The sequence below is a fragment of the Ammospiza nelsoni genome, chromosome 3, assembly GCF_027579445.1.
Source record: "Ammospiza nelsoni isolate bAmmNel1 chromosome 3, bAmmNel1.pri, whole genome shotgun sequence".
Classification (NCBI taxonomy): Eukaryota; Metazoa; Chordata; class Aves; order Passeriformes; family Passerellidae; genus Ammospiza; species Ammospiza nelsoni.
The window spans coordinates 41,816,620-41,842,280 of record NC_080635.1 but is presented as its reverse complement, the minus strand read 5'-3'; the positions used below and the strand labels follow the sequence as shown (position 1 = coordinate 41,842,280).

Sequence of the window (25,661 nt, the reverse complement as noted above, 5' to 3'; positions counted from 1 at the left end):
ACAGAATCCAGATGGAAAGAAAAAAACAAGAAAAAATTGTGTATTCACACACAATTCTAGTGCAAAGCTTTAAATTTGCAGGAAAGGGTAGAATGAACATTTACTTTTATAAAATGAAAAAATCTTAAGAAAGGGTATTGAAACAATCTTTAAAAACACTAGTAAATATGAGTTGAATAAAAAAAGAAATATGCCTTGGATTTGTGAGACAATGACATTAGAAATGTAATACATTTCACCAATGTAAGAAAGACATTAGAAATGACAATGACATTAGAAATGTAATCTATTTCACCAAGAATAAGAAATAATAATTGATTAAAAATTGAGTATTAACTTGATAAAAATAATTATATAAAAGAAAATGTATCAAAATTAATTAAACAGAAAAAAATTTGCTCTCATGGCTGTGTGGGAGAAAATTTCTGTTATGCATCAATGGATTCTCTGTTGTTGTTTGCATGTAAGATACAAAAGATTTTCTTGATCACTGCACATAAGAATGGACTAATAGTGATTGTAGTATCACACATACTTTTGTGAGTGGATGCAGTTTTTCAGGCTTATACTTATAAAAATATATTTTTAAATCCAAGTGTTCTAGGAAGGAAATTGTTTTAGTAAGTATTTTATTTTTAAAAGATATAGCATATTATTTATGTAGACCAGAGCCAGTTTAAAATACTTGTTAAAATTCAGAGAAAAACTGGAAAATAGATTAATTTTTAAAATCTTTTAATTATAAAAAGAATTTTAGTGCTTTATGATATAAAATATAGTCACAGGACTGAAAATGCTGGGTTTGACAATTTTTCATGAAATGTTTGTAACAGATCCTGAGTGCTATTTTATTTGGCTGTGGAGTCTGCTTTTCAGGCCAAGAACTTGGGGTTTGATTGGCCTAACTAGGATATTATATAGTATGGTGAAAAATCTTGATATTTGGAGACATGATCGACTTCTAAATACGGAACTTTGTTTAAAGGTTAGTAGGTTGTAGTTGTACTTAATTTGACAATGATTTTAAAATACAAGCAAGTGTGTTTTTGTGTTTTTTGTTCTCTAAGTGCAGGATTGAAACAATGGACCTTGCTCTGACTGACATTAGTGGAAACAGCCATCTGTTTTATTTGGAGCAGTGTCGTGTCTGGAGGCTGTCATGAAATGATAACAAATAGTAGCAAAGCCTACTGGAGTAATACCTAAAGCCACAGTCAGGATGTTATATAACATAATAAATGGGTAACACAAATACACCAACAGCTTCTTGTGGAAAGGTGCATATATAATAGGGCTTTTCTCAGAACCTATTCAAGAAAATGTTAACATCTTGAAAGTCTGAAGAAGGATTTTTGTTGTTATTTTCTGTATATTTCACATAAGTGAGTGGAACTGATTTTCATAAGTTTTCATGCACATTTCTGTATCTGCCAATTAACTTGACAGGTTTAGATGTGTAAGGATAAAATTAAAAACTGACCTGCAAACTTTGGCAGCAAACAAGATCCCAGGCTTTTATAATATCTGCAATACCACAGGGCATGCTCCTAATTTTCCATTGTTTACTTTTTGAAACTCTTAGGGAATGTACCACATCTCTTCTTGACTCTACAGCAGAGCCAAATTTCTTTTGATGTAGTATTTTATTTATATTCTGCATGTTCATCTTCCACATTAGTTTCTGGGTCATGAATATGCTGCCTGTCTTGACATTTCACTGTTGACCTCCTACTGTCTCCTAAATTAATGGACTGAGCTTCACCTGTGCTTCTGGTTTGGGAGCCCACTTCCACTCTTTAAAGAAGGAACATGTACAGCTAAGCATTTGAGTATTCATTCTCTGAATTAGGCAGAAGTATCAGGAAAAACTGACATTCTCTCTACTGTTTGTCTCTTTAGGAGCTCATGTATGTTCATGGTTCTTATTTAGTTACTGAGAAAAATGTGGGTGGTTTTGTAGAGAATTTGGTTTTAGATTTCAAGGATTAGTTGGTCCAGGCATTCTCACCTTCTGCATGGCTGCTCAGGAAGTTCTTAATAACTTAAATCAAACCCCAGTGCTTCTGTATATTATGTGTCAACCATTCAGGGGAGTCTAAAGGAAAGCAAAAGTACAGAGCTCTGTTTCCCCTGAAACATCTGATGGCAGGAGCTTCTGCTGCTAGCCATGGCTTCAGCCATAATCAACCTTTTTCGCATTTTTCCTCTATTGTTATGTCTTCTGCTAACAGGACCACTTATAGGAAGATGCCAATTTTTCTTCTCCAGGACCCCTTTAGGATTCCTTGTTGGTTCTATCTTTTGTCTTTATCTGAAGCTCTAATATAATCCTTTTGTTTCTGCTTTGTCAAGATTTTTTCCTTCAGTAAATATAGAGGAAAGCAAGGCATCATTTTCTCAAGAAAATTACCTCACTGTCATGGTAGAGATGTCATGATTTCAGGGCTGCTTACCAGTGCAAGCCTGTTTAATGGATTGGAATGAATCTTTGATGCAAACTTTGTAAATCTGCTCCAAGGAATATTGTATGACTCTGAGGGTTAAAGCAAGTTTACTTGGCACATAATTAATAATGTAAAGGAAACTGAAAATACATAGTGAAGAGGACTGGCATTCCGATGCTGAACATAATCAGATTCATTTCAATCCCAGAAGACCCATTTGTTCCCCATTTGGCATGAGGAATTCTGTAAACTGTGTGAAGATGCACTTGGCGTCAGTGTCTGCTCAGTGCTCTTGTGGAAGATTATCAAATTTTTTCATACACTGACATCTGTAACTTTGAACAATTGCTGCTTTCTCCCTCTAGAGACTCTATCAGAGAAAGGGGTATCAAATTACTGTGAACCTTTTATGTCTACAGTATCTTCTTCTTTTAACAAAAATGACCATTTGGTAATCACTATCTTTCCTGGAAAAATATATAGAATCAGGTTTTTTAAAAAGATCTGCTGCATATTATTTGCTTTTCCTGATGTGATTACTCCTGAGGCTTTCACTATATTCTTCTCCAAAGTAGTGCCAGCTTTGTGCATATCTGCTGTGAAGGTGCTGGAGAGAATTTTCAGCAGCAACTAGTCAGCTGAATCCAAAGGCACTCCCAAGTAAATTCTGGAAGTGTGTCTAAGCTGGTGATGTGTGTATATACAGTCTGAAGATAGGTGCTTTTAAAAAAATTATGCAATGCTAAAGTGAATATGTTCTTCTAATATCTCTGAATTTGTCTAATTGAATAGGCTAGGAATGATAAAGCCTGAGGCCATCCAGAGGATGAGTATGCAGTGATAATCTCTTGGTTGAAAAGATTATTTCTTCAAAAAGCAGAGGGATAGTGGGAGGGAAATTCTTAGGAAATTGTTATCTGTATTCACAGCTGCATTCCTACTCTTTGGCCCTTGTTCAAAGGGAAGAGTTGGGTTTGTAACCAAGAAGGTGGGGCCCTCTCTTCATCTCTTCTTTTAGGTTCAGATAGTGGGACAGGGAAACCTCACGGATACCTCTAGTCTTCGATGCTTGATGGCACATGTGTGCACAGGCTGAAGGTCTGTGCAGACTGCTCCACTTTAAAATACTGATATATGACTTCCTTTTATCCTCAGTAGTAGAGTAGGGAAACACCCCAACTCCATCCTTCCTGACTCAGGAGTTCAGGGTAAAGGAATGTTGGAAGACTTTTCCTTAATCAAGGAGGGTTGGATTAGAGAACACCTAGGCAAACTGAACATCCTCAAGTCCATGGGCCCTGGCAGGATGCATCCACAAGTGCTGAGAGAGCTGGTGAACACCATAGCAAGGCTACTCACAAGCATTTTTGAGAACTCATGGAGATCAGAAGAGATGCCTGAGGAGTAGAAGAAAGCATCACCCAAGTCTTCAAAAATGGGAAGAATGAGAACCCAGGGAAGGTCCAGCCAGTCAGCCTCAGCTCAATCCCTGAAAAGGTGATGAAATGTCTCATTCTGGAGGCCATCTCTGCCCACATGGATGACAAGAAAGTGATCAAGAGCAATCAGCATGGATTTGTTTAAGGTAGATCATGCTTGACCTACATGTGATTCTGTGATTTAACACCTACCTGGATATATGAGTGGAGAGCAGTGGTAGATATTGTCTACCTTGACTTCAGCAAGGCTTTTGATGCTGTGTCTAACGACATCTTTGTAAGCAAACTCAGAAATTGTGGCCTGGAGGAGTGGACAGTGAGGTGGATTGAGAACTGGCTGAATGGCAGATCCCAGAGTGTCATAATCACCAGCGCAGGCTGTAGCTGAAGGCCTGTCACTATTGGTGTCCCCTGAGATTCAATACTGGGTCCAGTCTTGGCTTAATGACTTGGATGGAGGGGCAGATGCCTCCTCAGCAAATTCACTGATGACACAAAGTTGGGACGAGTGACCTTCAGAAGGACCTCAACAGGTTGGAGAGATGGACAGAGAGGAACCTTTGGAAATCCAACAAGGGCAAGTGCTGGGTCCTGCACCTGCACCGGCGTGACCATATGCACCAGCACAGGCTGGGGCCGGCCCGCTGGGAGGCAGCTCTGTGGAGAAGGGCTCCTGGTGCAAACAGGCTGTCCATGAGCCAGCAGTGCCCTTGTGGCCAAGAAGGCCAGTGCTATCCTGGATGAATTAGGAAGAGCATTGCCAGCAGGTCAATCCTGCCCCTCTACTCAGCCCTGGTGAGGCACATCTGGAGTGCTGTGTCCTGTTCTGGGCTCCTCAGGGCAGGAGAGACATGGAGCTCCTGGAGCAGATGCAGCAGAGGACTACAGAGACAATTAAGGGTTTGGAGCATCCACTTATGAGGAAAGGCTGAGGGACCTGGGCCTGTTCAGCCTTGAGAAGAGAGGACTCAGAGGGGACCTCATTAATGTCTACAAGTATCTGAAGGGAGGATGGCAAGAGGATGGAACCAGGCCCTGCCTGCTGGTGCCAACTGACAGAAAAAGAGGGGATGGTCAGAAACTGAATACACAGGAAGTTCCACCTGGACGTGACGAAGAACTTCTTTACTGTGCATGTGACTGAGCACTGGAGCAAATTTTCCAGAGAGGTTATGGACTCTCCCTCACTGGAGATGTTCAAGAACCATCTGGACATGTGCCAGGTGCTCTAGGATGACCCTACTTGAGCAGGGAGGTTGGACCAGATGTCCCACTGTGGTCCCTTCCAGTCTGACCCATTCTGTGATTTTGTGGCTCTGTGATATTTATGTAGGTGTGCACAAAGGATCCAGCCTTGCTCTAGTCACACTGGGCATAAACTCATCAGTGGAGTTCTAACAAGCCAGCTTGTGGTCTGGGGCAGTTAAACTTTTATTCCAGCACTGTAAATGAACTCATGCTTCTTGACAACCTTACTAACTCCGTGGAAGGTCACACCAAAACTAACATGGCTACATTGCTTCTGAGCTCACATATGTAAGGCTGTTTTGCTCTATGCTAAACTCTATGAACCTGCCTTGTTTCTCTGTTGACTGAGGGATAACCCTTAATTTCATGCCTTCAAGTTCTTCATTTTTGTTTCTATGATGATATAAATAGCAGACTTCTCCTTAGAAGGCTTACAGTTGTTTTAAAAATTTGGTTAAATTTAACATATGCAGTCTAATCACCCCTTGGGTTGCTAGTGCAAATGTTTTTATATGTACATTTGAGGCAGAGAACGCTAAACGAGCTTGTCACTTGACTTGCTACATTTAAAGTTTTCATTTGGCTGTACAAATCATGCATTTAGGAAAAGCACATTTTAAGAAAGCTATTAATCTAGTTTCTCTGCTATTTTTCCTCTGTGAGCTAAGTTGTTCCAGGAAACTAATTCTGGTTAGTCTTCTGTTAGTGTTCTGAGTGTTTTGTGAGTGTATATTATTTTAGTAATTGGTTTTGTTCCAAACTGCAATGTGATGTTGCATTTTTTCCTGCAGAACATTTCTCCATATTTACAATTTTGAAAAGTTAACAGAAATTGGTAAATATTCAGTGCTCTGGAAATTAGATTATTGAAAATGTGTGTTCTCTGTGTGACTTGCTAGCTAGAGGTAATGTTTATAATGATGCATATTTAGTGCCTCCCCTATTTTATGGGATTGTAGTCAAAAACATAAATAGGAATCTGCATACTTTCCAATGACATACTAGAAAATAAATTACAACATGATTTAAAAAAAACGTTTTGCATTAAAAAAAAATTCATTTCAACTTTTCATTGTGATATATTGTATATGCTGTTCAAAAGATATCAGCTTAATGAGGAACTGATAAAAAGCAAATATTGTCATTTGTAGGAACTTCAGATAAATCCTCATTTCCCAAATGGCATCAAACAACTCTAAAAAATTGTTTATAAATAATCTTCGTATTATGGAATAAATAATTCCACATGTAGAGCCTACTGTTGCATGATGAAATTGCAATGGTGAGGAATCTTAAAATTGCACCTTTGCCAAGTTTATTTCAGCTACCTTAAAGATTAAACTTCCTAATTTAATGAAGTTAATATGGAAAGTGAAAAGTTAAATCAGTTCACATTTTCCCTCTATTGTTCCTTGCATCTGTTGGTGGAGAAGTGAAGAATATTCTAGATGTGATGACATACTCTTTGTAAAAGTGCAAGGTAAAAAAATATGTACACCCTCATGAAATATTTTTCACAGGAATAGGAAACTATTGAAGAGACATATTTAAGTCTTAGTAATTAGGACAATGAGATTTAAATACAGATGAGACTTAAGTACAGGTTTAAATAATTATTTAATGAGACATAAATAATGATTTGATGAGACTTAAACACAGATTTAAAAGATTTAAAGGTGAATCTGCGCAAGATTTCAATAATCTTAAAAGTTTCTTTATAAAATTAACTATGATCACAACAAGACTAGAGATTTTTTTTCATATTCTGTATTATATTATGAAACTTGGACTATATTTATGAGTTCAAGAAAAAAATACTTTTAGAAATATCTTACCTGCATAACACATATATATTCTCCCTCTTTCCCTCTTGTGATATCCTGAGTGGTTTACCAGGTCTTTCATTCTCTTTCAGAAGGTCCATTTATCAAGAGTCATCTACATTTATATGTCCACAGTTGAGCCCTATTTTGTCATTAAAACTTTGCATCTTGGCCCACTTCTTGCAATTACTAATGTCAACAATTATAATCTCATCATATTAAGACTATTTGAAAAATTTTAAAATAACCATCTGCTGAATGGCAGAAGTGAAATGAATTATGGCCTTCTACTCAAGATGATTTTACGTACTGTGGTGATCATGAATGGAAAATTCACATCATGCAGCTGATCCTGCTGTAGAGACTTGTAGATGCTTTTTAGCTGCCTGCACTGTAACAAATCATCTTCCACTTTTTGACAAGAGAGCTTTCCCATTTTCAGGCAGGAAAGCAGTGAGATTTAGGACTTATCCGTGCTTTTTAGTGTGTTAGGTTCCAAGCGACAATGGCCCGTGACTCTCAGAATAGAGCCAGTGGGGGCTGTAAGGGCACACTCACAGTGCTGCTAATGAGTCACCTGGTCTCCTGCATGTACAGACAGTTCTAATGTGTCACTGAGCAGTGGGAAGGTACTTTCTTCTGGTGGTGACATCTCATTATGTTTTATGGCTTTTGGCTGCCAGCAACTGTACTTCATTATATATGGAAAACACATTTGGCTTCTCCTCTTCTTCAAAGTTCATCTTAAGAATTACTTTCAGCAGTTGCTTCCAGAAGTATTTTTGACAAAGTGGAATCTGTTTAGGAAGATGTGATTAGGAAGGTACAATTCTGTAGCTCATGTATAAGGTTGAATTTTAATCTCAGGTTAAACTTTGATTCATACCTATGTTTATGGAAGATGAAAATACAAATTTCATTGTTTTCTACCATTTTAGGCAATATTAATAGACATCTGGAATTATTTTTATTTAATCATTGTATTTTTGCTTTAATAAGTTTCAGAATACATGTCCTAAATGTCATTAGTAAACATTAAGAGGCTTTAGAGAATTTAACTTACATTAAAAGATCATGCTATATTTTTTAGGATAGGGCAGAACTGAAGGTTTTTAGCATTTCCATAATTTAATGTTCTTAACATTGATGGTATTTTTAAAAAAATTACATTGATGGTATTAAAAAAAAATTTTAGATAAACTCACTGCATCTCAGTAGTAAATTTTTCAGTATAAGCATATAAGAAGATTTGTAACTAATAATTGTTTATTTTCTTTATTTCAATTGTTAGCCCAGAAGTAAAGCAAAACTGAGCAAAATTTAGGATGCCTCTAGCCACTGTGGTAATTGCTAAATATTTTAATGATATGTCTGATTTTCTACCCCTTTCTTTTAGCAGCCAATCTGATACATTTTATTTCAAAATATTTTGAACTATGGTGCCAATTTAAACTGTATATGTACGTACACTGAAGAAATTCATCCACCTGCAGTTACTTTGAACTGGGTCTAGATCCACCAGGCACAAATGACTTCATTATGCTGCTTTGGGCCTCTGTGATCAGTACTTAACACCTAATTTAAAAAAATAAAAATGTTGTTCTTTCTCAAAACTTTTGTAACACAGACTTTATGCCACTTGGAGAAATTTTGTCAATATCATATGGGGATAGAGACAACACTATTCAGGATGAATCATATTGATAATTTCCTTTTACTCTTGAATTTTTTTTGAAAATGTTGAGTGCAAGAAGTAATAAAAATACTTTCATACAAAAGGCTTATTCTTTTTATAATTGTCTGTCTTTTGTGATGCATCATTTCATAATGAAGTGACTATTTTATATATGGAAATTCCATGAGAATATCTGGGTTTTGGTAAAAAAAACGCAACAGTATACTCTGAGTAAACATGTTCAGTCCTTTGAGTGTGGAATAATAAAAGAAGAAATGTGAGACTATTAAATTCTGATACAAGCTTCAGCTTTAGAAAGAAAAATCCATTCCTCTGGTGTTTGAAGGCTAATTAGGGGAGTAAAACTACTTCTTTGAAGAGGAATGCCTGATTACACTTGTGTGGCTAGTTTTGCATGAAAGAATTTTAGATTTTAGTGTATTTTCCTGTGAGCTAATGTCCAGATTTTGAAGTGGAATTTGAAATTATACACCTGAGTGGGATGCTAGTAAAAACTCTTTTTCATGTTTTCCTCAGTTTATTTAGTTACTGAGTGAAGAGACAGGATTGTAATGTCAATGATGTCATTCAAACATTAGTAGCCTCAGAGATTATGGCAGGCTTTTGAAGAATGTCTGAGATTACATTTAAGTTGTTTCAAACCCATCATTAAAACAAATGATCTGGAAAACATTCCTGATCATTTGTCCAGCCATGTGAATTCCAAGAGTATTTTGCAGACTTTCAAAAGTTGCTATTGTAAGGATAAAGTACAAGTGTTTTCTACATTAAAAATGTATTAAAAGCACCACTAATTATGCATTTTTTAAAATTTAATTGGATTTTGCTTTAATCTCTGCAAGTTTGGCTAGTCCTGCCACTTTCTTTCTCATATAATGATTGAACCAAATAACTGCACAGTGCTCTTTGTTGTTTTTCATCATGCAGTATCTTCGGATCCCAGCTTCACCAATCTAATATCACAAAATCATAGAAAGGTTGAGATTGGAAGAGTCTGCTGGAGGTCATCCACTCCAATCCCTCTGCTCAAGCTGGCCCACCTGCAGCAGGTTGTTCAGACCCATGTCCAGTCAGCTTTTGGATACCTTCCAGAATGGAGGCACCACAATCTCTCTGTGCAAATGGACAGCAATCTGACTGCAAGATGGCCTTCAATAAGCTGTAATTATGACAATCCTTTTGTTACAATGACCCACATTAAAAGTGGATATGTGACTGAAAAATCAGCAGCCAGATTAGCAACTTTTTGATTTAGCAAAGTTGTGTCTGCTGCACAGAACTTGAGATAGAGAACTATGGAGAAGGGAGAATTGCCTGAAATCCTGAAATAATGTGGAATTCTCAGTAGAATTCTCTAGTCCATGCATGAAACTTTCAAAAAGTATTCCTAGAGAAACAACAATGACAGAAAAACTTAAAATCTCTTTCCTGATTTCCTGCCTAGTAATCAATGAGTGAGGACCTGGAACAGCCTTCCAGTTGGAAGTTTTGGGATAGAAAGACTTTTAATTGCAGAATGGATCTTGATTATATATGAAACAGATAAACATTTCTTGATCTAGAATACTCTTTTCATTCCATGTCCTATGCTTACTTCATGGTGAAATGTCAGTGCAGGTTATTATTTAGTTAATCTGGAAATGAATGATGCTGCACATCACATAACTGCAGCCCCATGCCATAACCTGTCCTGGAGGTTCCCTTCCTAGTGTCACCTCCTCTTGTGCAGCATCACTTCTTTGGCAGTACCCAAAACCATGCACACCCTGGTCTAAAAGTGTTAGCTGTTTGAAGTATATAGGCATACACAAGACACACACACGAATATGGATATATATGAAGTGAATACTAAATAAAACATTCAGAATCTAAAAGGAAAAAATCCCGTATGAATTGCAGTAATCAGCCAATAGATACAGCAATGCAGGCCATAAAAACTATTTTCAGGAAAATGTTCTAGACCATGAATCCTCAGTGAAGTGAGCGTTCCACTGCCTAATCCTGGGTAAAGAGCCAAACCCTGGGAAAGGATGGAAGTTAAGACATTTCTTTGATTTCATTGTTCCTCTGTTGTCTCTGTTGGCAAACATCTTCCTACTCTGTGTGCTGGTATGGATTCCTTTTTGAGGTGCTTACTTTTCTTATGCTGTTTCTTATGGACAACTGAGGTGGCCATCTAAAGAATTAATTCCATGATGGAATTTTTTGGTAGAAGGACCATTTGCAGCTGAGACGTAAGTGACTATGATACAAGTCAAAGCAATGAAAAAGTGGAGTTGCAACATGGAAACCAGTAGAATTATCCAGTTTAATTCTGGTTAGGAATGAGAATCTGCTCCTTAGTCTTTCTTTATTCTTGCAATTGAAAATATTTTTGTGGCATTCCTATTTCACATTTCAATCTCTGCAGGATTTTAAAGCTCTGTGAGTCTCTTTTTATGGCTACAGAACAGATGAAGCAGTCAAGATGAATACCTAAAGCAGAAGTCATAATCTTTGTTGGTGGTATAAACCACAAAACCCTAGAAATCATTTCCAGCTCTTTGTAGTTGATGGTGACTTTCCTTTCAATTCCAATGGGAGCATGGCTTCATCCAGGAACATTGAAACAGTTCAGCTTTTTTATCAGAAAACAAAGAAGTGCTGATTCTGAGTATGAACTATCAAAGGAAATAAATTCCAGATATGAATGCTTACAGGCTGTTTAGATACTGTAAAATTATAACATATTGTAAAATTTTAGGTTGGGTTAGTCTAACAATGAATAGGTTTATTTCTTCTACAGTTTTTATGTTTATGAATCAGTGAAGTAAGACATTTTAAGCTTCCTCGGTGTAATATCCTGAGGCAAGCCAGCTGTATTTTAAATGATGTTGTGTGTTTTTATATGTAAATTGATGTGTATTTATAAAGACAGTAATATTAACATAGCACTCTTGTTTAAATGCATATTTCTGAACCTTTTTGGGTTCAGTAAGAAAGGCTCTGAGGTACTTTTTATCTGAAGCATAACCAGTTCTTTATCTGAAACACAACCAATACATAACCAACTTTTAAAGCTTGAAGAAAGTAACAATAAACTCTATGTATGTGTATGGATATGAAATCATGTGTAAATGCCCATATAAACATGCATTGGTAATTTATGGCATGATTTTACCTAAAAACAGAGGAAATGTTCATGGTATGTTTTTAATCTCTTATTGGTGTTATTGTAAAGGAAAGAAAATGGAAGCCAAAGAAGAATTAGCAGTGGTAATGAGACATAGGAATAGAAATTATTTTATCTGTGACAGAAATAAGATTTAAATAGCTTCAGGTGATTAGCATGGTACCTCTAATTAATGTAAATTAGAAACCCATTTCTTGCAATACAGGCATAATTGGCACATGAAGTCATACAATTTGTTGCCAAGTTTTGCACTAAGTACATTGAATGAGGGATGGCAACATATGAATGTCAGACATCAATCAATTTTTGTAGCTTATTCAATCTACATCAGTGTTGCTGGATCACTGCGTGGGACACTGTAAAAAGTTTTGGACATTGCATTTCAAGAAATGCTTTACTGGCCTCAAGAAATGATATCTATTATTGACTCCAGTAGGCTTGATGCAAGCACAATTTAGCCTTTGCCAAGGAAAGCCAAACTTCTATGTGCAAGACAGCCATATGTGTCAGTCTGAGGAATAATATGTGAAGAATAGTGTGTCACAAATTGCACCACAGATAAGCAAAACCTCAAAATCACTTTTCAGCTCTTACACAATGAGTGAAACAATTTTGATTCTTCTTATGTTGTCTGCAGCAACTGTGTCTCAAGCATTGGTAGTACTGTGCCACTTTCTCTGTGGCCTTCAGAAGCCCTTGCTCTAGACTAAATTTTTCCCTTGTTCATGAATTAGCTGTGCTCTGTGTGGATTCCCAGAGAAGGAAGGATTGCTGTGCTACAGTCGGACACATTGACATTTGACTTCCAATGTAAGAACCAGTGTGGATTATTGTGTAATTTAGGATCGGACATAAGGTGCGGTCTCCCACCCTGTCACTGAGGATGGTGTGCATGCTCAAGGTGTGGGGACTGTGTAGAATTCTGGAATAAAATATTGAAGACTGCAGAAACTAGGAATGTCCTTGCTGTAAGGTTTTGGTGTCTGAGATACGATTCCTTTGTGTTCTGGACCCACATCAGCTCTGTTTTTCAAACAAGTCAAAATTCCTAATTTGATAGTAAATTGGCTAATTAATTTAGTGGAAGTATAATTAAGTAATCTGGAGTAAGGGTCAGCTTTCTGTGCCTCTGAAATCTGGTAAGGGAAGTCAGAACAACTGATGAAGTGGTTTACATATGCATACTGTAAATGAAAGATCTTAATTGCACTCCTGGCCTGCAAGAAGTCAGTTGGAGTTTTGCCAAGGGAAAAAATCCCTACCTTAGATATGGGGGGCTGTTTATTAATTTAAATAAAGCTGAATGCTTTTATGAATTAAAGGAGAGGTTGCCTGAACCTCAGATGGGAGCAGGAATTAGACATAAATGGCTCAGTTTTGTTTTGAAGTTTCTTCTCCTTTTTTGACTTGAATACTTTTATCAATATTTATGTGTTTTATTCCTCTTCTCTGTTCCTTAGCCTAGGAAAAGATTAAATAAGTTATTCCATCTTACTATGTTTTGGTCTTTGCAGTTACAGTTCTTCTTTATGAACTTCTGTGTCTGTAGTTTCTTAGTTTTAGACCTGAGATATGCAGTAAGACATTTACTGCCTTTTCAACAAATGTTCAGCAGGCAACTCAGTTTATCTACTAGAAAAAAATATAATTTACTGGTAATTTTTTTCCTAGTTATTTAGGTTGAGAAAAAAACCCCAGTATGATAACATGAAGGAAATCTAGAGTGTTTAGGGATTGATAGAAGAAAAAAGCAAGCAAGCAAACAACAGCAACAAAAAACAAACAAACAAACAAAAAAAAAAAACGAACCAAAAAACCCAAAACCCAGAAAACCCAAAAAACACCCTACACTACCAAACTCAGTATTTCCAGGTTTGTGAACATAATTTGAAATGGATCTTACATAACTGTAGTGAAGAGTCCTAGAACAAGTTGATCAAGTAATTTTAACACATCAAAAGAATTATTGGGAGTTACTAGTTTTACTTGCCTATAAAAATGTCATGTTAAATTAAATAGATGAGAATTCTGCTTTTAATAAGCACATAAATAATATTTATTAAAGGCCGACAGCAAAGAAATGCAGTGCTGAAGTAGGTAATACTTTTAAAAGCATTATGCATTAGAGAAACTTCCCAAGAGGTTCCAGATGAACCTAATCTGGGTCTTAAGGGAAGACAAAAGGTTTTAAAACTAAAGTAATAAAATGGGAAAACAGGGTGGACAGCACTGAGTGAAGGTGGCCCTGGGTGACTGGTCAGGCTTATCACAAACTTGGTGGCAGAAGAGTAATCAGGGGAGACATGGCAGTACATGCCTACAGTGTGCAGGGAACACAGACTGCACCTTGCTGGCAGTGGAGTTATGCTTTACATTAGAGACAGCATAGAAGAGAGGCAAATTAATAAACTTCAATAATAATGGGTCCTGAAGAGGCTGAAATTCCAGTCCTATATGGGAAGAATAGAATATTTGTACACCTAGTTATCTTTAAATGTATCTGTTCATTTGTTTATGTGACTAGTGACAATACTGGATATGGCGGATCAGTTACATTTTCATAATTCTTTTGATGGGATTCAGCACATGTAGGTTGTCTGGAAAAGTATTTTTATTCCTTGACCTCTCTACAGCCCCAGTTTACTAACTTTGAGACATTGTTTTCCTCTTACAACTTTAATCTGTTGAATAATTTCTCTTTCCATACAATTATCCTTCCCATCAATTCTAGAAAACACTTCCTCCTCTTTAAGGCAAAAAGCCTACCTAGAGCATTTCTATATGAACATCATCAGTGGGTCCATTAACAGCTGTTTAATATCTTATTCATGGTGGTCTCAGGTATAGTCCCTCTGAATAGGCAAGCCACCTCTGATATGCAGAGTATATCAAATACAGGAACTTGAGACACTAAAATTGATCAAACCTATCCATGCACTGAGCATAATGGGAGGGAAAATGTGAGCATGTCATCTACAGCTACTATAAAAACTGAAATTCTCAGCTTCAGTGACACCACCTGTACTTACCCCTCTATGGTTATCTGTGTATGATACACCTCAAGAAATTATGGTTAGAAGCTCTCTACTTGTTTTTGTATTTTCTTCTCAATTCTCATTTCTGCAATAGGAGAGCTATTTGAGAATAAAAGTTTCTGTCTTCTGTCTGAAAAAAACCTCATGTGGCTTTGATCTAGCTGATTGAATGCTTAAGAGTGCAGCTGTCAAATTAAACACTCATCTTTCAAGAAAACAAATCTTTCCAAAGTGCTACTTACATGTCTTCTGTTCTTGGCTTAAACTACAAAATCAGAGTTGGTAAAGCCTTCATGCACTATATATCATAAAGGTGATGAATTCTTCATTGCTTTAGACTCCACTTTCTGAACAGGAAAAATATAGTAAAACCCAATTCCATAATGTCTCCTTTTCCTGTTGCTCTTGCTTGCTGCTAGTTGTGAAAAAATGCAAAATTCAAGAGCATTGGTTCTAATTATGGCCTGTTATTTTCATAGGATAGTTTGAATAATGAAAGCTGAAAATACTAACCTCCTAAAAATTATATTCCCATCTGTTCTGCTTAGATACTGGACTTTTGGCCAGATGATACTTTATGCTGTGCAGCTCATGTATTTCTTAAAAATTTGTGTCTCTACTTGCATATTATGGATACTTATACTAACTGAAGGAAAACAAAAGGATGTTATGTACCTGTGATGTGAAACCAGCTGAAATTGCTTTGATTCTTTTTATTTCCGGAAATAAAATGGAATGTCTTGAAGCCTTCCCTGTATACATACACATATATACATATGTGTGTTGTGTGAAATATTAAAACAAAATATTAGTTTGATGCATTTCTATACAAATTCAACTGTTTGTGTTTGTGGCTTAAGAAAATCCAGGTATCTAATTTGCAGCATGGTCTTTGGGGTTTTTTTTTGATGTGGTATCACTACAGAAACAAATTTCCCTCCAAACAAAAGTAATTCTAGAAAAATATATACATTGTGTTAATATGATAAGGCAGTAGACAATGTCTTGAAAATCATACTGTTAACTCACAGCCTTCCAACACTGCATGTCACTGGTTGAGCTTAAATATCCAATAAACTTTTATATGTTGTGCAGACCATGAGGTAGAAGAGAGCTGTGTTCAAGAACTTCTCCTCCTCCCCATTCTGGTGCCAAATGTCATAGGTACTTTTAAAAGCTTGAATTTTTTTGTTAAAAGCTCAAAATGCACAAAACATCAGTGTTGTCCTCTGTCCTTTTTGAGGGTCTTTTCTTCAGCATATATATCTATTGATACAGAAAATAGTCTACACTTTCCTAATATTCCCTATTCCCATAATGTTCTAATGTTTGTCCCATAGGAAGCCTTTACATAGGTGTCAAATTATTCACAGGACTGATGCCAAGATTTGAATACGTAATAGTAAGACATAATTAGTTTGGGAATTTGGTTTGGTTTTTTTTTTTTTCCCCTTTTTAATGATGGGTAGTATATTGACTTAACTATAGAGTTTTCAAGTATAATGTAAAACACAGTTTTGGAGCAGCATGTTTGGGAGCTGAGGGGTTTGAATGAAGTAACATGCTTGCATTATTTGGAAATGTAATGTTGGCATAAGTTAAACTTTTAAAAGAAAACTTACTGCGATTTCTATGGATTCTAAATACAGTTGACAGCACTATTAATCAATTTTAATAACTCTTAAGTGTGATAAATCAGGAATTTCAAGGGACCTACAGTCTAGATTTTTACTAACTCTTATTATCTGTGTTAATACAAATTGCGGTTAGCTTTCTCCTGTTATTATATTGCTGTTATACTATTAACTAAAATTTCTATATTGCCTGAACACAAATCTGGCAGAGTTCAAGAAGCATTTGGAAAATGCTCTTGGACACATAGTGTGACTCTTGGGGATAGTGCAGGACCAGGAGTTTAACTCAGTTACCCATGTGAGACCCTTCCAACTCAGCATACTCTGTGATTCTATGAAGTATGCCACTTACATAAGTGAATATGCTTTTTCAGCAGTCAGGCATGGGCATTTATTCTAATATATGAAAGCTAAACTGGACACCCTGTGAGTGTGTATTAGCAATTTAGTTTGGATCAGAGATGTGATTTTGAATCTGCCAGTTGTCCCTACTTATCCCATTTCACTTCTCATTGCTGTATCCTTAGTGAGGGTGCATTTTGGGCTTGTCTCTGACAACTTCGAACTAGAAAATGAACTCAGTGTGCTAACAGACTTTCAATCTATTGAACAAGAGCCGAGCTGGTTTACGTTAACTCATATAATACCTAAATATATAACCCAAGAAAAAGCTCATTCTAAGGACATTATCAATAACACTGAAAGAATTCAGGATGCTAATGGCTAATCGACCCCATCAAACCCTCTATTTTTTATGCAATCTTTCTTTAATGACTAGGCTTTTTATTTTTATGAGTGTTAACTCTCTAGTACTTGGTTTATTTTTGTTAGGCTATTGAAACATTGATTGAGCTAAATAAAGACTACTGGCTCTGTATATAGGTATATTCCTTTTGTTCATGGCAAGATATTGAGTGTAACATTTCTCAGGGGAACAGTGCAAAGATCATCCTCATTTTATCAACAGCCCAGGAAATCAAGTGGAAAAAGTAAGAGAAAGGGGAAAGGAAGAAGAAGGACTTGAGAGACAGCAGTTTAGATCATATGACCAACAAGGAGGGATCTTAAAGCCAGGAGGTGTGGATTTTTAGTTCAGCCAACAATTCAGTGATGGGTTTGGTGCTACCAAAAGTGTGGAGGTGGTTAGTTGGAATAGAAAGATAATTTTTTATGCTCAATGAAAACTGAAGGTCTCTGGAGGCAGAATGTAATAGCAGTGTAGAGAATACATTTAGCAGGTGGACACCAAGCTGTGTTTCAGTACTGTCTGTCAGAGGACATCACAGAAAGATTGACCACACATTGCAGTTTTTGAGGTTCAAGTTGGACATTAGGGAAAAAAATTGAAAGACAACTAAGATGGCACTTAAAAACTGGAATGAGCTGTGAAATTTCATTGAAATTTTTCAAGATTTAGCCAGACAAAACCATAGCTAAGCTTATGAGAGATTAGAAGAATTGATCATTGGAGATATTGAAGGAGGGAATACAAACCCAGGAAGATAATTTATTGACCACAGAGTTCCTTTATCCAGAGGAATAAAACAAATAAGTCAATGTATCAAAGAAAGGGCAGATCAAGAAAAATGAGCATGCAAAAAGTTAACCAAATGTACTAGTCAGACCATGAGTGGCCTATTTTGTTCCACCCCTTCAGATTTTTTATCATTGGTGAGAAATAATTGTAAATCCTAATAATCAAGACCTAAACACCTTTAATTTTTAATGACTAGTAAGTGGTGTCATTTGTAGATTGTTCCTTTCTTTCTGACATACAGCAGGTTTTCAAGTGCTTGTTTGTAGATGTAAGTGCAGAAAATAGTATTGCCTCTTATTTTATAGTTAAGATTTTCTCAGCCTGGTGAAAGAAAGCTAATGCAGCTGAAGGCTTTTTATACATGTCTACAAGACTTGCCTCTTCATAAAATTTGTCAACATACTTTCTTACAAAGGAAATTCTTACTCTACACTTAACACCAATAAAAATCAGAAAACTGTATTTGTTGGTATGCCTGATTTAATTCACAGTATTTTCCATCTTCATTTATTCCAGCTCGTTTTCTTATTTCTTCCATATTCGCTTCTTGAGTCATACACAGTGAAGTCTGTTTGACTTTCTATGTGGTTTTAACATATGCTTCAGTTTTACAGACTGTTGATGTGTTAGCGGATGTTGACACAAATTTGAAAATAGTTGGAAAAGAAAAATCTAACTGAAATGGAATTTTCAGATCAGCTTGGTTGAGAAGAGTCTATGGTGTTTTTATTTTTTTTAATGAATCCTGGACCACTTAACATAGAAGTAATTTAAATATCATCTTAATGATCTTCATTTGTTCTTTTGCTCTAAAGCAAACTGCTTACTGGAAAGATCTTCATTAAAGCCACATGTTCTTTTCTTTTGAACTGCAGCTCACCACAGCCACCTTGGATGGCAAACTCCGATTGTTCCTACCCTGATGCTCGCCAGCCTGTGGAGCTTTGGCCATGGAACTATGATAATAATGACTTGCTGAGAGAAAGGAGACTGCTAACTGGCCAGAAGAAAGTGGCACAATATTCCCTTTTAAACTACAGTTTTCTTCTGATGTTATTTTCAGGAAGTTCCTTAAGACGTTCTCAAAGTTTTTCTGCTGTACAGTCTGTTACCTTTATTGCAAAAATAAGGGTGAAAGATCACGAAAAGGAGGACACTACTCATTCTGACTTCATTCCAGCAAATCACCACAGCAGTGGTTTTCAAAGGTCTTCTTGGGTTCTTATAGTCAGGTGCATTATGTAGTGCTTTGCTAGACAGGGACCCCTTTAGTCTAGACTGAAAATTCAAGTAAAATAACAAGTATTCCATTTTTAAAGCTAGATCTGTTTGTGACAAATTTTTAAATTAACCTGACAGAAAAAAGAATTGTAAATCTTTCTTAAATGCCACAAGAGTCCATCTGTTGTAATTCTTTGGGGTTACTGGAATCAGCATGGATATTGTTTGACATTAGAATTTTGCCAGTTTACTATTTATACCACATTCTGTAAATTTCTTAGGGAATATGTGACAAATGTCTTGTCTTTAAAAGAAACTATTTCTGTCTTTCAAATAACTGTTAAGTATTTTCAAAAATGTTAAATTAATATGAAAATAAAATTATCAGAAAAAAATGTTAATTTCTTGTATTCTTCCTAGGTTGCTTGTCGTGCTCTTAGAAAACAGTTTTTAGACAACTTTCTTTTGGAGGGGGGGTTGGCCAGTGTCTCTTCATTGGCTTTAGCTAAGAGTAGAGAGCATATATGTGACTAATGAAAGGAGATGCAGTTTTTATTTTCCTTGCAAAATTGTGCTGCCTTTTCAAAGTTAAATTTCCCAGAATGGAATTTATTAATCAGATTACTTAAAAAAAAAAAAAAAAGAAAAGAAAGAAAATTTGGAGGTATTACCCTACCTCCACTTTAACACCAATCGGCAAAGTCAGATCATTTTCAGTACTGTAAAGAATGTTTTATTTAATAGGTGTCCTTAATTTATGCATATAATATTAAGTATAAGTAGATCAAGTTATTTCTATAAACTATTTAGTTTCCATTAAGCATTCTTTTGTAAAGTATTTAGTAATTTTTCACTGAGCAAAATCATGCAGTGGTAGGATACACTGCATCACATCCAGGTATTCTATTCTCTAGAACACAGAAGTCTCATCAATGACTGTAGGAGTGTAATGCAGCCAGATCACACTCAGAAGAACTCTGAATATCAGATTCGGGTTTTGTATGATCAAAGAAAATGTGAAATAACCCACTTCAATACTTATAAATGCTTTTTCCATTCAAAATCAGATTAACCAAGAAATCATGCTCTATGTTGTAGCTAAATGCTGGTATGCTCCACTCACAAATTGTCAGCAAGACTTAAATTTTAATTTCCACCAAAGGGATCCTCAGGATGGTCTTTTTCAAATTTAATTTAGCTAGTTTTCTCATCTGCATACTGTGGATTCCACATCAAGAGTCACTATCAAATACAGAAGATAGCCCATAGCTATATTTGCAAGTTAAGTGTGTCGCTACTTAGTAGTGACTGACTCTTCAGGGAGGTTGAAATATCTGCTAAAGAGGTGTGAACTGCAATTATGACTCTTGTTTTAAAAAGCACCACATTTTTTTGACAGAAGAATGATTCTCAGGCTTAAGGTAGAGGACACAGAAAAACTGTGAATTCTTGCTGCAAGCATGGAGGTAGTCACAATCCCCACTGGACTGAAATAAAAGGGGAATACTTCAATTTTCTACATCTCTTACCTTCCAGAACTAACTGCTGTTATTACCAGTTAGACAGTGTGTATCCTCAAAACCCCTCTTAATCTTTGAGCTAGTTTGATCTCTGAAGGAGATCTTCTTCCAAACATACAGTGTTATCTCTCCCTAAAGTGAGACTCAGCTGCATGCCGGTTTCTTTTTTTTATCAAGGACTTCTTCTGGATAGAAAATTCTTTGGGGCATTTTGGCTGTGACCACAGCATCATCAGTCCATGCTGAATAGAGACATTCATCTGTTCAGGCCTTGCAGATGTGCAGCTCTTCCACAGCCCAGGAATTTGTTAACCCCTTTTTCCCTCAGGGGAGACAGAGAATCTGTCCTACCACACAGGCACTAGAACTTTTCAAATGGAAATTCACTGTAATTTTTTTCCATCTTAAGAAAGAAAAAAATCCCCCCTGGACTCCTCATAAATGCTTGAATGCTTGTGGTTTTGAGAATGGAAAACTTTAGCTGACACACTTCAAGTTTGGCAAAGTTAAGTGCTTGAAAGAAGATTTTCTAATGGCAAATAGGAGGAAAAACTGTTGTGGATGGTGTTACCATCTTATAATATTACATTTAGAATTTTCATAATCACTAGAATTTTCATAATCATAATCCTTCTGAGATATCTTTGATAGAAGAACGCAGGAGGGTGTATTTAATTAATAAAGAGTTTAAGTCATGAGGGTGTATCCAGAAAAGCAGCATCTATATCTTTGTGTTTTTAACAGGCAAATCTGACAAATCTGAAATTTATGTGTTCAGTTTCTGTTCTAAAGACAAAGCTATTTGAAATTAAAAAGTCCCAAAATCAGATAGGAAAGATTCCTGGTTAGCTAAGGTGCATATCATGTTCCAGCTAAAAACATTGACACAAACAGCTGCAAGTGTAAATAATTAATATGTAATTTTAAGGAATTTTGAGTATGCTTTCAGACTGCTTTTAGGGGGAAAAAAGTGGTTATAATATAACTCCCAAACAGCTTAAGAAAATTGAAAGTCTTGCTTTGAAGGATTATGTAGCAATATGTGAGGAAAACAGCTGGCAGAAGAATAGTCTAGTTTCATTAAATGTCTGCTGTGTCATCTGTCCTTGAATGTCCTATATGCTGGGGAGAGGACTGGCATTTTTGTGACTTTCTGTGTGCTGTTATGTGGGGGACTTTCCCAGCTGAACATCTACCAAATGCCACAGTATTCTTAAAAATGCACAGCAGTTTTTTTTCTGGTGCTGTAAAGGTCAGAAAACGCAGCAGGGTGGCCAGCGCTCTTCTAAAGCAGATGCTGTAAAAAACTGTTTGGGATGAAGAAGTTTGAAAAATATCAGGTATTACCCAGTGTTCTGTATAAATCAAGTATACAGATATACAGAATATACAAATGCACTGTCAGGAGGAGGGGAAGAGCAAGCCCATGACCTCTGCTTTCTCTTGGCCTTTTCTATTTCAGTAATTCACCATGAAAGAAGTGCTTTTTTGGATGTATTCCCCAAGACTATATTGCTTTCCATTATACATGATGATTACATTTAGATACATAGTTATATAACCCTGGAATATCTGGAAGTAGGCAGCAGCACTTATTCTATTCTTTCTTCCATTATTTTTTCATTTGATCATACCAAATTATCTTTTCAGAACTGTGTTGTGGCTCTTATTTTCCCTTTTAAAAAATTAGTAGATCTATTTGTCTCATGGTATTTTATTGCATAAAGAGAAAATATCAATAAAAATCCATAAAACTGTTTAAAAAAAATTGGCACATGTCTAATAAATAAAAATGAAGTGGTAGGTAATTTCTGTTAAAATCTAATTTAGGATGCCTTGCTTCAATGTGTGAGTGGAGTCAAAATCATAGAGTAACAGAAATAAAATACTAAAATAGGACCTTCCCATAAATCCTTTCAGGTCTGAAAGTAAAATTTCTTTTAAGGACAATGTAAGATGTTGTTCTGGGAGGTACTGCTTTTTATCTTATTGTCTACATTGAACTTCTACACACCAGCATTTCTCATGATCACTTAAGCCAAATTCTGCTGTTCAGAATTCTGCCCTTTGTTAAAGCCAGAGTAATTCTCCTTATTTTTGTGAAAAAGGCATGGCTAGGAGTAGACTCTGTCTCAGGCATTTTAATAACTTTGAAGGGGAAACAATATACTTGTGTTAATAACAGATGTTTGGGTGACAAAATGGTATTGAGTCTAAAAGCTGAATACACCTGTGAAGGCCTACAGAAGTCACTGATATCCTGTGTTAACTGCTTTATGTTAAATATTTATGTTTGGTGTGAATATGCTGTCTTTAACTAAAAATACACTTTCATTCAAAAATTAGTGTTACACTGAATGTCTTTTATATATATATATATATTTTCATGAAAACTGAATGTTGTTAAAGGAAGATACTGAAACAGAGTAAATAATGTGGCATAAATTAGGTTTATAGCTATGATGAATTTGATTTAGCAAAGCAATATACATTCCATTACCAGATTAAGACCTTCCAGATTAGTTTTATGCTGTGTCTGAAATGAAATGAACCCCAATGAAACATTTCCACTGTCTTAGGTAATGTATACAAATGAACTCATGCCTTCCCTTCTGTCCAAACAAGAGACAGTTTTTGACTTCTTTGGTTTAGTTTTGCTGGATGAAAATACATTCCAAAGTACAAAGGTATTGTAAAATAATGTGACAATTAGCTTGCCTCTGTCACCCAGTCACAGAAGGCACCCTGGGAAGTGATGTCCGAAAACCAGCCCAATGGCCCAAAGCATTTGCTTCTAAATCATTCACAAAAGATGTTTGTCTCAACAGCTTCTCAAAACCTCTGGTGACAGAGATTCCACAGCCTCCCCAGGGGTGAAATCCCCTTGGTGCATGTTAAACCCATTATTCTCTGTCTTAATCCATTAAGGAGAGAGGATAATTCATTACCTTCTTGTTTTAGCAACTCTCTACATATTTGACAGTTGTAATCATGTCTCCCCTCAGACTTCTCTTTTCTACTTTGTACAAAGCCAAGTCATTCAATCTGTCTTCAAAGGTTGTGTTTTCTAGACCTCTGTTAATTTTTGCTGTTTTCTGAACATCCTATAGTCCCATGCTCCTCTTTCTGGCAGTGCAGTGCTCTCAAAAGTTTACACCAGTGTGTGCTGTGTCACTGCAGTGTAGAGCAAAGGCATGGCTTGGTGCCTCTCAAATATGTCACTCATAATTTGGCATTCCACTGTGCTATTGAGTTTGTCCACAGATATATGGCATTACTGACTCATGTCCATCCCCTAGGTTTGCTGGATCCTTCATTTCAGCTAATTTTTCCAGCTGGCCACCATCACATTGCATTCTGATCCTGCACTCCAAGCTGCCTCCAGCCCTTCAGTTTTTATTATTGTTATTTTCTGTTAATCAGATCAGTAATGATTCCAGAGGGTAGAGAAAGTGGATTGCCTGCTGATTTGGCTCCTAGGTTATATATTCACTGGCTCTACATGGCTCATGCTCATGAGAGAAGATATTTAGTGAATAATTACCTGAAATTACTGTCCCCAAAGTGAAGGCAGGGCACTTCAGCTTTTATTGATGTTGCTGAGGACAAAATGTGTCATTGTTACTTTATTATTTCACGGTGCAAATTTCCTCTTCCTTCACTCATCTGGGCTTTGTGTGGAGGCATTAGCCCTCTGCTGTAAAAAACAATCCTGCACACAATTATGTGTTGACACTTTGGTTTTATCTGAAGGCATGGGCTTTGAAACACTGCTGGTCTCACTCTCCTTTTAGGTTCAAGGAGTTTCATACAAATCATAGAATAGTTTGTGTTGAAGGGAACTTTAAAAGGGCATTTTGACCATCCCTCCAACCATGAGCAAGAAGGTCTTCAACTATACCAGATTTCTCAGAGCCCCACACAGCCTCATCTTGGGTGTTTCCAGGGTTAGGGAATTTATCACCTCTCAGGACAACCAGTTACAGCATTCCTAATGTGAGAAAGGCAACATAACTGGAAAAGGACCAGCTATGTTGGCCAAAACACCTTCATGATTGTTTTACTCTGAATCTCTCCAGTCATTTTCAAAGAGTGGTTCCTCATTATCACTGATAGAATTAAGGTGAATTAAATCTCTGACTTTACTTCCCTCCAAAGTCATTGTTGTGAGGTAGCAATAAATGCTTCTGCTCGGCTGTGTTGATTCAGCCTCAGTGAATTAAGATCTTTTAGAAGGAATAGCAAAAACCCCCCAACTATTACTGTTATCATCTTCAAGACAACATTTTCTGATGTTTCATGCAGCTTCCATGTGAAGGCTGCATTCTGCCACTGCAGGAGCCTACTGGAGGTTTGTGGCTCCTGTTTCTTTCATTAGCTCTGTCAAGGATAGGGAGCTTGGATATTATTGCGTAATATGTCTCTGAGCAGTTGAATTAGGAGAAGAAAAGAATTATGCAATTTTCTTGAAGCCAGAGAAGAAATGAAAGTTATGTGAGATAAGCAATTTCTCCATTGTTTTGGGCTCTTTCTGTGACAATTAATAGGAATAAAAGCAAAGGATAAAAGTTAACCTGATTTTTCTGCGCCTTCAAGAGTTCAAAGGAGTTTCATTAGGCTTAAAGTACTAATCCAACATTTTTTAAGTCTCTACATGGAAGAAGACTTCTAGTCATCTACCAGCATCACCCAGCATCTTTCTGCTTAGAGCAATTACAGGGAGTGAGCTTAGGCACAGTCAGAACTTTCTGATACATTCCTTTGTTTTAAGCCTCATGGAAACAGTAAATAAGAAAAGGCAAAAATATCATAAATACAGGCTCAAATTAAGGGTTTACTGGAATAATGTTTGAGTAGTTCCCATTTGACTGTGGGATCTGTAAGGGCAAACT

At 36.4% G+C, this 25,661-nt stretch overlaps 1 protein-coding gene across 1 annotated transcript in view; it reads left to right on the top strand.

Annotated features, from left to right (window-relative positions):
* The window catches only part of WDR27 (WD repeat domain 27), a 90,667-nt gene extending 71,210 nt beyond the window's left edge, over positions 1-19,457 (top strand). The window contains exon 24 of the mRNA XM_059468750.1: positions 18,904-19,457. Within this exon, the coding sequence (XP_059324733.1) occupies positions 18,904-18,951 (48 nt within the window). The 3' untranslated portion in view covers positions 18,952-19,457. The remainder of the gene's footprint in view (positions 1-18,903) is intronic.
* Positions 19,458-25,661: the final 6,204 nt, after the last annotated feature.